Source organism: Leucopleurus acutus (assembly GCF_964270905.1).
Source record: "Leucopleurus acutus genome assembly, chromosome: 2".
Lineage (NCBI taxonomy): Eukaryota > Metazoa > Chordata > Mammalia > Artiodactyla > Delphinidae > Leucopleurus > Leucopleurus acutus.
Window position 1 is genome coordinate 158,004,853 of NC_139143.1, and position 13,493 is coordinate 158,018,345.

The window sequence follows — 13,493 nt, forward strand, 5'->3', positions numbered from 1 at the left end:
CTGGTTATGAGGCAGGTCCTAGGGACAGACTTAGAACAGGCCCTTAGACACCAGGGCCCACAGGAATGTGTGTGTGTGTGCATGTATCAGAGAGAGGGAGAGACAAGGCAAGTGGGGTTGGGACACCCTATTTCAGAATCCCTAGCAAATGGGGCTAGAACTAAAGGAACCCCTACATTCCCTGCCCAAAAGGCCTGTGGAAATGGGCCCAGGAAGGCAGTTCAGAAGACCTGGTGGAAGGGGGGATGGGCCAGAGTCCTGCCTGAGCTCACCACGTGTAGACAGTGGGGTCCCCACGGAGAAGGGTAAGAGGGGCTGCAGGTAAGAGCCTCCTGGTCGGTGCCTGAGCCACCAGCTACAACAGCAGCCAAGCTCAGCTCATCCAAAGAGACCCACTGTCCTGCCTCAGGGCTAAGGCTGGTGTGATGGTGACTTTGGAGAACTCTGCCCAGCCAAGACGACGATGCCCAGGCCACACCTTGGGTCTGGGCCTTCTCCTGCCTCAGGACGGCCTCTGCAGCTCTGCCCCAGGAAACGTGCCCCTATGACCGCACCCAAGCTTGCTTGGCATACACAGCGGCTCTGCCGCGCCTCTCCTCTCCCTGGTGCAGCCACACGCAGCGAAGGACTTTGTTGCCAAGGCCCGGAACCTCCACATTCTCGAGGTTATGGTCTTTTGGAAGAAGTGCTTGGTCAGGCCCACACAGCAGGGGGAGTGGTCCGGGTGCGAGGAGGCAGGTCTTTGAGGAGGGTTGATCCAGCTGCTCCTCTCAGAGGGGACGCGTCAGGCCCCTGTGCGCTGGTCAGAAGCTCTGCCTGAGGCAGGGTGGGGGAAGGCTGTGCAATCTACAACACTCAGCTTGGCCATTTGGGTGGCTTGCACGCTCCTGGCCTCCATGCCCTGATGCTGCTCCTTAAGACAGGCCCTGGGTCAGCTCAGGGGAGCCTCGAAGAGCAGAACAGCTGAGAAGGGGACCAGTGGGGACCTCCCGTCCCACGCCCCTGATTCCGATGAGGCATCAACCAGTCTCTGAAGCACAATTTGCCCATCACCTGTGGCCTCTCGGGATCTTGTGCCCTTACACATCACAGCCCCTCAATAAGCACATGGGTTGATGGCTTAATTCTCTCTGCCCTGTCTGACCATGTGGCCCCGAAGAGTGGGACAGGCCACTGCCATTGCCCTGCCCCACGCTCGGCCCTGGGCGGACAGGCAGACGACACCCTTTGCGAAGCTGCAATATGCACTTAGCATGATGAAATCATCGCTGCAAGGAAACTGCAACCACTTTCCTTTAAAAATCCCCGGAGTGGAGACGGTTTCACTTTTAATGATGCCCATCTGTGCGGGAGGGTTAAGTGGGGGGGGGGGGGGGATGGCAGGGGTAGGAGGGGCGCCTAGGGCCCCTCCTGGACACCATGCACACAAAACCCAGTGCTCTCAGGAAGGGGTAGGTGGCCAGCTTTGGTTCCCCTGGGGCTGTGAGCATAACAGACTGGACAGGCCAAAACAGTCCCCAGACCCTCTCTGCTGGGTACCCGGACTTGTGCAAGTGTGGGATCCACGAAGTCCCAGCAAGGAACACCTAAAACACACTAGGTGCTCACCTGTAGGGGCTCAAAGCTGCCTTGGCCTGACCCCCTACACAGGGTCCTGGCTGATGACAAAGCACAGCTGGCTCCTCCTCCAGGAAGGCCCCAGGCAAACCTGGTCAGAAGGCAGGTGCACCTGGCCCGGAGCCCACCCTGCTGGGCTGGGCAGGACACACTCAAGGAAGACCAGGCAGGTGTGTACACGTTCACACACACACGTGTGCCTGCTCTCTCTCTCTCTCTCTCTCACACACACACACACACACACACACACACGCATGTCTGCTTGGAAGGCTCTAGACTCCCACGGGGCTCTGGTCCCATGAGGCAGGACCTACAAGAGATACAAATGCTCCCAAGAGTGTCTGTTTCCCAAAGGGCCTGCGGGAGGAAGGCAAAGTCGGGGCGGATGTTAGGAGCTTGCCCAGTGGGAGCTGCTGCTGCTACGGCTGCTGCAGAAAGAGGCGGAAAGGAGGAGAGACTGGGCCCACGGCAGCCCGCTAAGTCCACACCAAGGCTCGGGGCAGCAAGCCCGGCGAGGGCAGCTCAGCTCCATAGAATCAGGGCTGGGCACCGCCTGAGTCCTTACCTCGCACATACAGGTTGGCGGGGGCCGAGTACCGTGTGCCTGCGGAGTTGGTCGCCACACACTCGTACTTGCCTTGGTCCGACTCCTCGCTGCTCTCAATCTGCAAGGCACCTGTGGGGACACAAAGACAACGGTCAAGCCTGCGACCCGAGGAGGGGGTCTTGACAGCATCTGAGGCTTGTGTTGAGCAGACGTTGCAGACATCAGGGCCACACCCCGGCACTAGTGCTGCCTCCGGGAAGCTCTCCCTGACAAGCCCGGAGGCCTCCTGGCTGGAACGGAAGGTCGTGCTCTGGAGCACAATCCCGCCCCACGCGCGGTCCAGCTGGGCCTGCTGGCTCGCCCAGGGGCTCCACCCCATCCCCCATCTCCACTGAGTGTCTGCCATCCTCTGGCTGGTACTGGAGCCCGTTTGCCAATGAGCATCCCCATCAGAGCACTGGAGCCAGGCATGGGTGGGACAGCCTGTAGACCGGCTGGCCTGGGACCTCTGAGCGTGCAATGCCCTCGGGAAGACCTGAGACTCTGCCACCCACCAGAACCCACAGGAAAGAAGGGGTGGTCCTGGGGGCCCGGTGCCCAGCAGCAGCCTTTGCTCCCAGCACCCCCGCCCCCCCCCACCAGCCCCACCCATTCCGGCTCCTCTCCTCAGCCTGGTCCTGCTAAAGTGCTTCGACCCACCACGGCTCCTGCATAATTCAGGAGGCTAATGGAGGATGCAGCTCGCGCTCGGAACAGCGCCCTGAAGGGCTGCTTTGGCCACAGACGGACAGACAGGAGCCGGGACTGGGGGTGCCGCTGAAGAGGACGCTCACAGAGGGTGGAGGAAAGGGCTGGGGCCAGTCCTGGCAGGTCCAGGCCAGGGAGGCCGAGGTGAAGGTGGGGTGGGAGAAGGGGGTGACATGGCTGACATGGCCACCTCCAGCCCTGGCAGTAAACGCCTGAGAACTCTGCTGGTGAGAGCACACCGGGCAAACCGTCTGTGACAGGGAACATCCCGAGGGACCAGCAACGCCCGCTCCCTGGAACAAGCCGACGGACAATCACACCCACACAGGACGGTCCAATGGACAGTTCACAACCCCACAGGACACAGCCTGACAAAAACCACTGCCTGCACAGACCTACCCCTCCCAGAGCCCAGGCCAGCTGACAGTCACGCCCACACAGGACACACACAGAACTGCCTGACCCCACCTGACCTGACCTGACCGGAGCCACTAGAAGAGTTCCAGGCCACGCTCTCGTGGCTCAGGTCCCAGGGGGAGGGCCACTGCGTCTGAGCTACAGCCCCTTCACCACCCGACACCCCTCTTCCGCCACCTAGACCTGGGGTAGCAGGAGGGGCGTGAACATCCAAGGGGCTAGGAGCTGGAGGTGGGGAGAGGGGTGCCCAGGCTGGGCCCTGATACTAAGGGAAAATGGGCTGGCCTGCTCTGTGGTCCTGGGCAGCCCTCCCCACCAGCATCAGGGAGTGTGAGGGCCCAGGGCCTGTGCCAAATACCCATCTCCTGCGAGAACAGCCCCGATGGGCACTCAACAGGTCATGTTTATGGGATGGATGGACGCTGTCACAGAAAATGTTCATTCAAGCAGGTGGGGCTCAGGGCCCTGGCCAGAGGGAGGGGGGCTATATCAAGGTCAGCTCAGCTGGGGGTAGCGGGAGTCCTGGCTGGTGCCACAGGCAGGAGCAGGGAGTGGTACCTGGGTGGGATCCCTGCTGGGGGAGGAGGCTCCCCTGCACTGAGAGCCAGGACTGGTCAAGGGACCCAACACAGACCCTGAGCCTACTGCACACAGAAACCCCCAAATCTGGAACCAAGACCAAGACCCAGCAGCGGGGGCACTGACGAGCCAGCACAGGCTGAGAGGATGGGCGGGGGGATCCGGAAGCTGAGTCCTGTCCTCAGCGGGTGATGGACAAGATGCACCACAGGGGAGCAGCTGCTCCACCCAGCCACATCTTCTGTGCCAAGAGCAGCCTGGCCCTAAACTCTGAGGGTCTAGACGTGCCCAAGAATACTGAATAAAAGCATCATGGAAGCCATCATTTTACAGGGTGCCTGCTCCGGGCCAGACACTGCCCAAATCCTCTTCCTCTCCTCTAATCCTCACGACCCCACGAGGGAGGTGGGGCCCTGGCCCTGACTTAAGAGGAAACAGACTTCTGAGAGAGAAATTGAGTTTTTAAAGGAGTTGAGGTGAGTCAAACTCGAACCGGACCTTTGAGTACAGTCTGGCCTTGGAACCGCAGAACGTAGGGTCCTGCTGCAGGAAAGCAGCTGGGGCCAATAGGTCAGGGGATCAGGCTACCTAGGATCCTATTATTTCTGGTGTCATCCCAGCCTCTACATGAAAGTCTTAACTGTGCGTCCCTCCTAGCGTTTGCTGGGCTGGAGGATTTACAGGGGGATCCTCATTCTACTACAGGGCTGGGATGTTAACGGGGAAGTTAGTGATAATTGAGGGCCCAAGACAAAGAAGGTTCTCAAGAGGGAAGGCGAGGCTCGGTCATGCTCCCCCACCTCACGGGAAGACTTTCCGTCTCTGGCCAGCCTTGAGGACCAGGGCCTGGCTTCCCTGCAGGAGTCAACAGAGCCCCTTCTGTGCGGCTGGCCTAGAAGGCCTGGGCAGTTGGGCTTCCAGCCCCAAAACAGGGATGAGCCGAGTATCTCCACAATCCAGACTTGCAATGGATGAGTCACAGGAGGGGATGGCTGAGAGTGGATGTGTGTGGCGGCCGGTGGTGCTGAAGGGGCTGGAGCTGGAGATGAGGAGGCTGGAGAGGTCGGGATGGGGATGCGGGAGGTGACGGACGGGACTGGACGGGATGGAGTGGTGGTGACGGCGGTGGCGGCGAGGCGCGTGGTGTGGCGAGATGCACGGACAGCATTCTTACCTCTGATTGGTGAACCACCTGGCGAGGTAATTTGAATGCAAATAAGATCAGAGAGAAGCATTAGTACAAAAGGAAGGAAAGCCAAATCAGATAAAGTAAAACATGAGAGAGGGCCTTAAATATACAGAGAAGTTGAGGCGTGGCTTAGGTGCGAGCAAACACCAGGCTGCGTGTAGGCAAAGCTGTGCTCCCCAGGTCGCTGGCACGGCTCTGGGGAGGGGGAGGCTGAGGCTGGGCCAGCAGGGCTGGGGGTGCCAGGAATCAGGGTGGTGAGTCAGGGCTCCTGCAGACTCCACCGGCTGAGCTCAGTGGAAGGGCAAGGTGAAGAGAAGAGGCGATAGCCCCACCCTGCAGGGCTCTCCAGATTCCACAGGTGAGTAGGATTTCCAAACAGCACTCACCCAAAGCAGGGCATTTAAGCAGACCAAAGAAAGGGCTAAAGGGAGAGCTCACCTCAGGCTATCACCAGGCCAGCCCTCCACACACACACACACCAGCCCTCTACTCACCACCTGGTGGCAGACCCCTGTAAAGCCACCCGACCTTGCTAAAGACCTTGCTAAAACCCGACTGACGGCACAGTCCTCCCACCTGATTGGCGAGAGCCAGGGGCCATTCCCCGCCCCCGCCCCTTGCTTGTTCATTGCCTCGTAACCCGGGGAATCAGCAGCCTCTAGGCCGCTCACCCTGCAAATGCCTATTGTGGGGCAATTATGAGGTCTGGACACGCTCCCTTCCCAACAGGGACCCCCTCTTCTACCACTGCCCCATCCGGAGGAGTGAGGGGCGTGTGGGCAGGCCCAGGTCAGCCCCGTCCACCCTGCCCTTCTCTGCCCACTTCCGGGGAGGGAAGTGTGCAGGGAGACAAACACTGGTTACTATCTCATTGAACCTGAAGACACCCACTTAGGAGGAATTATCCACCTCGGCAAGAATGAGGAAACAGAGGCTGAGGAACATTAAGTGCCCAAAGCCAAAGGTCACACAGCTTATGAGGTGGCAGGAACTAACCAGGTCTGGCTCACAGCCTTCCCACTGGACACAGAGGCTGGAGACAAGGCCAAGGCAGCTGCTGGGACCTGGGCTGTGTGCAAGGCACGCAGAGGCTGTCCAGGAAGAACCATCATCACCGTGATCCTCCAAGCGTGGTCCACGGATCTTCAGGGTCCCCAGAGGCCCCTTCGGGGGGGTCCGCAAGGTCAAAGCCATTTTCATAATACTGAGAAGCTTTTTGCCTTTTCCAGCCTTGTTCTCTCATGAACATACAGTGGAGTTTCCCAGAGGCTTCAGGACATGTGACAGCACAATAGACCAAAAGCAGAAGCAGGTATGAGAATCCAGCTGTCTTCTATTAAACCCCAAATTAAAGAGGTTTGTAAAAGTGTAAAACAGGGGCACTCTTCTCACTAAATGCTTTTGTTTCACAAAATATGATTATTTTCCATTCAAAAATATTGTTTACGTTAACATGTAATGCGATTTTTAATTATTTTAAAGTGGATTAATAAATATTTAAAATCTTCTCAGTCTTAACACCTAATAGGGCAAATACTGATAAAACCCACACAAACCAAAGCTCCTGGAGGTCCTCTGATATTTACAATCAGGGGTCCCGAGACCAAAAGGTCCACACGGCTGATCGACTCCTACAGTCCAGGCCTGACCTGGGATGGGGAGGGGAACTGGGAGAGGGAGGGGCGGCAGCGTGGATGCTCCAGGACTGGGACACCCTAGCTTCCGGCCTCAGCTCTTCCGAAACCCAGCCTGTTGTGTGACACGTCTCTGGGCCTCTCCGAAAAGTCGTTTCCCCACCAAACGGAAAGAATCTGCCTTTTCGATTTCCCGAGATAGGTGTGGGAGACTGGAGGGTCCCCCAGATTTCACATTGCCCCTGAGGGGTGCCAGTGTGTTCAGACAAGAGGGACCATCACTGAGAGCGGCCCTCCTGGCAGACCGGCTGATGGTGGGACAGAGGAGGGGCTGCAGCCCTCAGCCCACCACAGAGTCCCATCCGCTGGGACAGCGGGCCTCTTCCCGCGCCCGATGCCGGCATCCCGGCTCAGGTGTCAGGGTGAGCAGTGGACAGGGTAACGGGGATGGCGGCGTGCACACGCAGGCGCCGGGAGGAGCGGAGCACAGGCGGTGTCCTGCAGGGGCCCGTCCAGGCTTGGCAGAGTGCGGGGCCAAGAGCAGTGGCTTGGAGCCCCACCTGGAGGTCAGCCCCCTCGCTGCTCCAGGGATGCTGCCCGCTCCTGACTTCCACTCTCCCTGAGCTTGTGCCCATTCCTCCAGGGCCCACACCAGGCCTCAAGTGAAAATCCTCCAAGAGGCTCAGGCTGTGGCGGCAGGTGACATCACTTCGGAGAAGAAGGCGCCTGTCGAGCAGAATCCGTGCCTGGGCCGCGCACGCCGCCAGCTGCCCTCCTCTCCAGCTCTTCACGCCCTGGTGACACGTGCTGGGCCTCGGCCCGCAGATGCCTGAGGGGTTCTGGGTACTGTTCAGGGCGGGCCTGAGGTCCGGAGAGGACGAGACTCCGGCGCTCTGGGGCCCTAGCAGGGTCCAGCTGCTCCCCAGGCTCCAGGTTAGTTAGATGTGACAGAAGCCCCCTGGATGCCGTCCCGGGGGAGCTCCCCGGCCTCGGATCTCCACGTGACCCGGGGTGGGTGACTCCCTAACTCAGCTGTAAAGGAGGCATGATAATCACAAACTGTCCTACTTCTCAGGGTTGCTGGAGAATCAGATGCAACCAAAGGCAGGAAAGCACTTTGTAAACTGTTGGTGATGCGTTAACCGTGAGGCCCCTGTAAGAGCCGAGCGCTCAGGGCCCCGATTCCACTCCAGCAGGCATGTCAGGTGTGCGTGGCACAGCCCCAGCACACTTCTCAACGGTACAGGACAGGGGCAGCAGCTACTGGGTCAAGGGTCAGGGCCCGGGGTCAGGCAGTGCTGGAGACAGTCCTGTCAGTTACTGCGGAGGTGGGATGACTGAGGCCCCTCAGGTGCCATCCCAGGAGTTGGACGCTGGGCCCACTACCCTTAGGTTACAGCTTCCAGGAGGCAGGGAAGGTCAAACAAGAAAGCAGGGGGAATGAATGTTAGTCTGAAAGGACAGGGCCCAAAGGTCACGTTCAGGAAATCATTCATCCTAAGGGCTCAGAGATGCCTGTCCTATGGCGGGGCTTGTGCTGGCCACTTGCAGGGCCCTCACAGACGGGAGCCAATCCCAGGCCCTCCCTGCAGAGTGCCCAGCCGAAGTAAGCAGAGCTGGAGCCAGACGGTAACAACACAAAGCAGGGTGAGTCCTGAAGGAGCAGGTCTCAGGCAGAGAAGGGGAGCTTCACGTTCCAGTGAACGTGAGCAGAGGGCGAGGATGTGGTCGGGGGCTCAGTGCAAGTCGGGGAGTGGCCGGAGCTACAAAGAGCCCCATTCACGGAACCCTCATCACACGCCAGTCGACTACAGCTCTCACTGCCTTTGTCTCACTTAAGCCTCACTGTAACTCTTTTTTAAAGAGGAGAAAACTGAAGCTCAAAGTTAAATAACCTAAGCGAGGCCAAAGAGCTAGTGAGTGCAGCCAGGACCTGATGAGATGAGCTGGGGAAGATGACAGCTGGGGATGAGATGAACCGGAGATGGGAGCTGGGGAAGGGCGAGAAGGGCTCTGTGTGCCTTGTTCAGGAGTGTGCACCTGACCATGGAGGCAATAAGACGCCACTGGGCTTGTCAGAGCACAGAGGGTGCAGGCAGAAAACTCCACCAGTGCTGCAGGATGGATTCAAGGGGAGAGTCTGGAGGCAGGGAGAGCAGTGTTTGGTGACCTGGGTTACGGCCAAGGCAGCAGAAGGAGAAAAGGGGACCAACTGAGAACCATGTGGGTGACAAATCAAGAGGGTTTGGTGGTTCCTTACATGGAGTAGGAGCTGCAGTGTGTCCTAGGTTTCAGGTTAGAGGGGCTGCCACTCAACAGAGAGAGGGTCAGGGGGAGAAGGTGACCGCTGTTTGGCGAGGAAGTTACCACGCTTCACAGTCAGGGTGACGCCCAGAAGGCAGATGGGTGTTTTAGTCTAGAACTCCAGCAAGACGTTTGGGTTAGACAGAACTGGGAATCTCAGGAGTGGAGGTAAATGGTACCTGAAGCTATAAAGGTGGGTGAGCTGGCGGGGGAACGGCTGTGTCTATGGGACAAGAGCAGGGTTCACAGGCTCCCCGGCTGGAGGAACGAGCAGGAGGGGCTGCTGGGCAGACAGAGAAGGGGCACTCGGAGAAGGAAGAGGAAAGCCAGGGAGACAGAGGAGAGAGTGGCTAAGAGGGAGGGAGGGTGCTGGCGGCTGCTGAGAGGCTGAGGAGGCCGGCGAGCAGCAACCAGTGGAGTCCTGGGCGGGAGCTGACTCACAGGGCCGCGAATGGGTGCCACTGGGCCCGGCACACAGCAAGTACTACATAAATACTTAACGAACGAACAGGCGAGACAGCGCGCCTTCCCAGAACTGCTGCCACAGGCAGCGCCGTTCCGGGCAGAGGCCAGGCCTGCGGGGAGGACCATCTGGCTGTTTGGGGAGCCTGCCTGGGGGCTGCGGGGAAACGCAGAGGAGCTGAACCATGGCGGTCACTGTGCCGCGCTGGGCAGTGGCCGCAAACGCTGGTGGACCGTTTCCTGCCTTGATTATAGCTGTTTTAATTAACTGCGCTACAGCTGCCTCCATCTTGTTGAGTTTAAAATTAAATTAAATGAGCTAACACTTCACAGGCTGTCTCAGGTGGCCGTGGCTGGGGCCAGAATCCTGCCCCTGCTGGGTGGCTTATCCCTCACTCCTCCCCGGGGCACCACAGGGGTGCCCACCTGGCAGAAGTTGGTGAGGAGGGGCTGGCAGCCCAGGGAGTGGCGGGGCACCTCTGCAGCCTGCAGGGCCCTGAAAGGGGCACAGTCATGTCCTCCTTTGCGGTGTCGACACCATAGGTGATGGGCAGCGGGGGCTCTGGCTGGTGCTGCCCGAGCCATCCTGCCTGAGCCCGCCATCCCACAGCCAGCAGGAGGGCTCCTGGACCAAGGTCTATCAGTGCAGCCCATGCTGGCAGCAGATGCAGAATTGCAGCTAAGCGCATTCCAAGGCTCCTCTCCCGCCTGCTCTGTTCCCACAAAAACTGAATCAATTATCCTGGCGGGAGCCTCGCAGGCAGATCGATCGACGGGGCGACACCTCCTGCCCGGTCAAGGCGGCATCCTTGCTCGCGGGGCTCCAAGTTGGCTCGACTGAGACATCCAGAGGAGACAGGTGGCCCTGGTGGCCGAGGGATGGCAGCACATCCCCCTGGCTCCAAGCCTCTGAGGTCCAGCCTTTTGAAGCCTGATGAACCAGGCATCTTTGGCCTCTTTCCCTGCCATCTGAAGTAGCAAAGAGAAGCATCACCCAGGCCCCCCTCAGGCCAGGCTCCAGGGAAGGTGAAGGATGAGCGCCCACGGAGCACCTTCGCAGAGCCCAACGCCAGGCTGGGAACAACACTCGTGCCTCATGGAGCAGACCTGGACTGAAGTCTGGAGTCTGACAATCCCGGGAAGGTGAAAGAAACACAGCTGACCAGCCCTCGCTGCCAGGCTTTCTTCCTGGGTGGGCCAGGTGGGCCTATAGCAGGATCTGGCCCGTCCACTGGGCGCCCTCTGCTCAGCCCCAGGCTGAGGCCTCCTGCGGCTCCCAGGCACCCAGGCCCAAGAAGGAAGGCTGCGCTGGGTTCCGGCCCCTTGACCCTCGCCCTCTGCTCACCTGAACGCAGCTGCTTGATGCGGCCGTTGCTCGTGGCGGGGTCCACAGGGAGGAAGTCCTTGAACCAAGAGATCTCAGGGTCTGGATTCCCACCTGCTGCGCACAGCATGGTGGCCGTGCGGGCCTTCTCCACCACCTTCAGCTGAGGCCCCATGTCAATGGAGGGGAAGCCGGGGGGCAGCTGTTCCTCTGCAGATGAAGAGCAGATGTGCACGTTAAGGCTGGCACTGCCTGCCCACGAGGACCACCCCAAGACTCCCAGGGTGGCTGGGATCGACTTATCTCTGCCCTGACTTCTAAGCATGAAGCCTGCCCTGACATGAGGAACCAGAGTCCCGAGCCCCACTGCCCAGCCCTGCCCTTCACAGGGCCAGGGAGCTGCCGTGGGGCCCACCCTGCCCTGTCAGGAAGTCTCCAGGTCTGAGAAGCAATGCCTCGGACTGCAGACATGAGCACTTATCTCTCCAGGGCCTGGGAAAATGAGGATTGAGGCTCTACTGGCCACAGCAGAAAGTGCTCCACGGATGCTGGGCTGTAGGGGGCCCAGGGCTCACACAGTGGCATCAACAGCCACAGCTCAACCCAAAGGCGCCCCGTGCTGTTCAGCCCCCACTCCCTCTCCTGCACGTGCAGTGTCCCCTCTACTGCCTGTATCCAGCCTTCTGCTCCACCACGTGGCAGAGCCCCACATCATAGCCTGGGTTCTGGCCCCGACTCTGGGCGCCCTCTGCCCTACCAATGACCCACCTCCGACCCCCGGTCCTGACCCTGACCCTCCTCCCTCACTCAGTCCTGACCCTGGAAGCCATGGTCAGGCCTGGGGACCATGTCTGAGCACGTGGAGGCTAAAGAGATAAAAACGCCCTGTGAGGATACCAAAAGATGATGAGGGGGGCAAAACTCCACGGCTGCCTTCTCCCGGCTTGCCAGGGGGTGAGGGCTCACTTCCATGAGAGCAACGGGCATGGACCACTGCAGCACACCCCTACTCTCACTACACATGGACTCGTGCATCAGCCCTGAGGGGCCAGGGATGGGGCAAGGCTGCCCACTCCGCACCCCTGGGATCACACACTGGGCTGGCAGCACAGGCTCTGGATGAGTACAGACCAAGTGGACCTCCCACCTCCATCACTCGCCAGCTCTGTGACCTGGGAGTGTTACTAATCCTCTCCCTTTATCCATTTTTACCTATAAACAGGGTTCAAGTGCCCTCCTTGGAGAGCCGTTGTGAAGACTACATGCAATGCTACACATAAGGTGCTGAAGAGTGCCTGACGAAGAATCCGAACCCAACGGCTACTGGTTGACGTTATTATTATAACTAGCAAGGACCGGGCCACTGGGGGCAGACAGGTACCAAGACTTGGGCCTGGGGCCCCCTCTCCCATCCTGGGCTGGCGAGAGGCGCTCCCTTCCAGGAGCAAACCACAGAGTGAGCGTGAGAAGTTGGCAAAGCCTCTCTGCCAGTGTGGATGCCAGGCACACCCAATGCGGGAAGGGGAACCCTGTTCTTTGTCAGTCTCCTGGCAGGGGGGCGGGGCTCAATGGTGGGGGAGACCGGGAGACCAGCATCGCTCCCGTCTCCCTCCTGCAGGCCCAGCACAAGATGGGCGTGTGGGGATGTTTGCTGAGGTCAGGCTCCTGTGCCAGGGAAAAGACAAGTGGGATCCTCAGAAGGGAGGAAAGCAGAGGTTGGCGGGGCTGCTCCCCCCAGAGACCCAGGGGGACTGGCTGGTGGGCAGGCGGGAGAGGAAGCTGGAGGAGCCTCAGCAGGCAGGGCCAAGACATCGCTCTATCTGCTGCCACATCCCAGGGGGCGCTCTGCCAAGGCTCCAGCTGCCTGGGGCATCCCTAAGGGACTGTGGCCCTGTCAGGAGAAGTGAGGGGTCTTGGGCTGGGGAGCAGTAGGACTCCCAGCACGGTCTCGCCTCCCAGGTTCTCCCGGTAACTGGCAGAATACTTCCCCACCTGCAGCCCTATAAGTTCCAGACATGAACCCAGCGTGTCCTTGGCTGTAAATATGATCCCACAGCGTCCTGACTTTTAGCTCTGATTTTTAAAAGGACAACATTAACAGTGGCAAGGAAAGGGAGGATGGAAATGGAACAGGACTTGGGATGCACCAGGCAGGGGAACAGCCTCCTTTGGTCCTGCCGTCACTTGCTTTTCCAGGAAGGCCCAGGCAGGGCTCCGTCCATGTCCACCCTCCCTGCCCTCCCCAACAGCCAGGGGACACTCAGGGCTGCTGGAGCCATCCTAGCCCACTGGGGCACCAGTCTAGCTCTTCCCAGACCTCAATCCTACCTGCTCAGCCCTCCAGAGCAGTGGAGGAGGGAGAGGGGCAGGGCCTGCCAGAGTCAGGGCCCAGGAGTCAGCTCGCCTTCATCTCTACCCACAAGGTGCTGCTCAAGGAGAAGGGAGGAAGTACAAACATCTGCAGTCCTGTGTCCTGGGAGTATACGCTGAATGCCTAACACGGGCAAAGTCTTTGGGATTTGTGCCAAATTAAGGACAATTAATTTTCCTCCCTCAATTATCGTGCCCTCAGTGGTTCTGTCCTTGGCTCAGATCATCCCTCAGGCACAAACCGGCGTGTGTGAAGAGCTGTCCATAAAACAGCGGGACCCAAAAGCCAGTCCCTTGTGCCAA

At 59.5% G+C, this 13,493-nt stretch overlaps 1 protein-coding gene across 2 annotated transcripts in view; it reads right to left on the reverse strand.

Moving 5' to 3' along the window:
• The window catches only part of PTPRF (protein tyrosine phosphatase receptor type F), an 86,283-nt gene that overhangs the window by 39,050 nt on the left and 33,740 nt on the right, over nt 1-13,493 (reverse strand). For both annotated transcript variants that reach the window (XM_082834745.1, XM_082834744.1), the window contains exons 6-7: nt 10,842-11,030; nt 2,183-2,293 (exon numbers count right to left, since the gene is read on the reverse strand). In XM_082834745.1, coding sequence (XP_082690871.1) covers nt 2,183-2,293; nt 10,842-11,030 — 300 coding nt within the window. The remainder of the gene's footprint in view (nt 1-2,182; nt 2,294-10,841; nt 11,031-13,493) is intronic.